The sequence below is a fragment of the Fulmarus glacialis genome, unplaced genomic scaffold (genome assembly GCF_000690835.1).
Source record: "Fulmarus glacialis isolate BGI_N327 unplaced genomic scaffold, ASM69083v1 scaffold18776, whole genome shotgun sequence".
Taxonomy (NCBI): domain Eukaryota; kingdom Metazoa; phylum Chordata; class Aves; order Procellariiformes; family Procellariidae; genus Fulmarus; species Fulmarus glacialis.
Window position 1 is genome coordinate 1 of NW_009216434.1, and position 1,368 is coordinate 1,368.

The window sequence follows — 1,368 nt, forward strand, 5'->3', positions numbered from 1 at the left end:
CCCTCCAGGTCCAGCATCGCCCCACCAGTATTGAGTGGGATGGCTGTGATCCCCAGAAGCTTTACACCCTGGTTCTCACAGACCCAGATGCGCCCAGTAGGAAGGACCCAAAGTTCAGGTAATGGGGGTGGGCATCTCCCTATCTTGCCTGGGGAAAATGGAGCATCCCTCTTCGTCTGAGCAGAGGCTTAGAAGGAGGTCGGGAACGTGCTCCGCCTAAGGTGCAGCAGTGAGTCTGTGGCCTGGGATAGAAACAGTGCCCTTGCATCTCTCCTTGAGACAGGGACAGCAGCTGCTTTTGCCAGGGGTGTTTGGAGGTCTGTTGCAGATTGGAGAAGCACAGCATCTGCTGCTTGCTCTAATTTGGCACATGTGTGAGTTGGAATTAGGTCTGTCTGTGCTAGCAGTGGAGTCTTACACCTGGGACCAGCTCACCTTTCTCAAATCGGGCTGAGAAGCGTGTGGAATACCCACTCTTGGGGATCAGGCGCTGGGCTTCCTGGAGCCACAAGGCAGGATGACAGAGCTGGTTTTGACGGGCTCTGCACCCTGAAGGAGGCAGTACCTGCTCTAGGACTGCTGCTCTTTGGGTTTGGCAAACCAGGGGTGGCAGCTGTTAGCTGCAGTTACTCTACACCGACAGCCTTTGGAAAAGCAGCAGCTTGGAATAATGAAGGGTCTTAGCTGGGGCTGTGATGCAGTCTGATTGTTTTTTGCCTTCTCCTTTCAGGGAATGGCATCACTTCCTGGTGACCAACATGAAAGGCAACAATGTGGGGAGTGGGACTGTGCTGTCGGATTATGTCGGCTCTGGACCTCCCAAAGGGACAGGTCGGTACCCGGCTGCAGCAGTTCCTGTGCTCTGAGCACAGCGGTGCCACGTGGATCACATGCAGTGCGCAGGGGAGGGCGGGGGGCTGCAGAAAACTGGCTGTATGCTTGGCATGTGCTGCGCTGTGGAAATGACCCACACAGGACTGCTTGCGGCTGCATCTAGCCACGGCCAACACAAGCACATGTCACCACTGTCCCCGTGCTGCCCTGTGGCGGGCCGGTGCTGTTCTGCCTGCAGCTGGTAGGCAGCGTGGCCTGGCAGGGGGGAGCACAAGCCTAGGCAGGACACGAGCCATTCGAGCATATCTAGCGCGTCTTCTCTAAGCTCCTTTAGCTCCATCATGCTTAGCCTTCTTATCCTGGTGAACGATGGTAGGAAGCACCAGCGTGTCCCAGGTGAGCACAGGCTTCTGTTTCCCTGCGCTCCTGGGCTCACTTCAGAACAAACCTTAAACCCGGGAACCACAGGTGACTGGCACTTATAATGCTGTCTCCTCCCCGCAGGGCTGCACCGCTACGTGTGGCTGGGGGTTG

General features: G+C 56.8%; 1 protein-coding gene across 1 annotated transcript in view; it reads left to right on the top strand.

Moving 5' to 3' along the window:
* Positions 1-5: 5 nt before the first annotated feature.
* Positions 6-1,368, top strand: part of LOC104077895 (phosphatidylethanolamine-binding protein 1-like) — a gene marked incomplete at its 5' end in the record, with an annotated part of 1,561 nt that continues 198 nt past the window's right edge. The window contains 4 exon segments of the mRNA XM_009579309.1: positions 6-118; positions 731-831; positions 1,339-1,361; positions 1,363-1,368. The exon segment at positions 1,363-1,368 is cut by the window's right edge and continues 198 nt beyond it. Coding sequence (XP_009577604.1) covers positions 6-118; positions 731-831; positions 1,339-1,361; positions 1,363-1,368 — 243 coding nt within the window.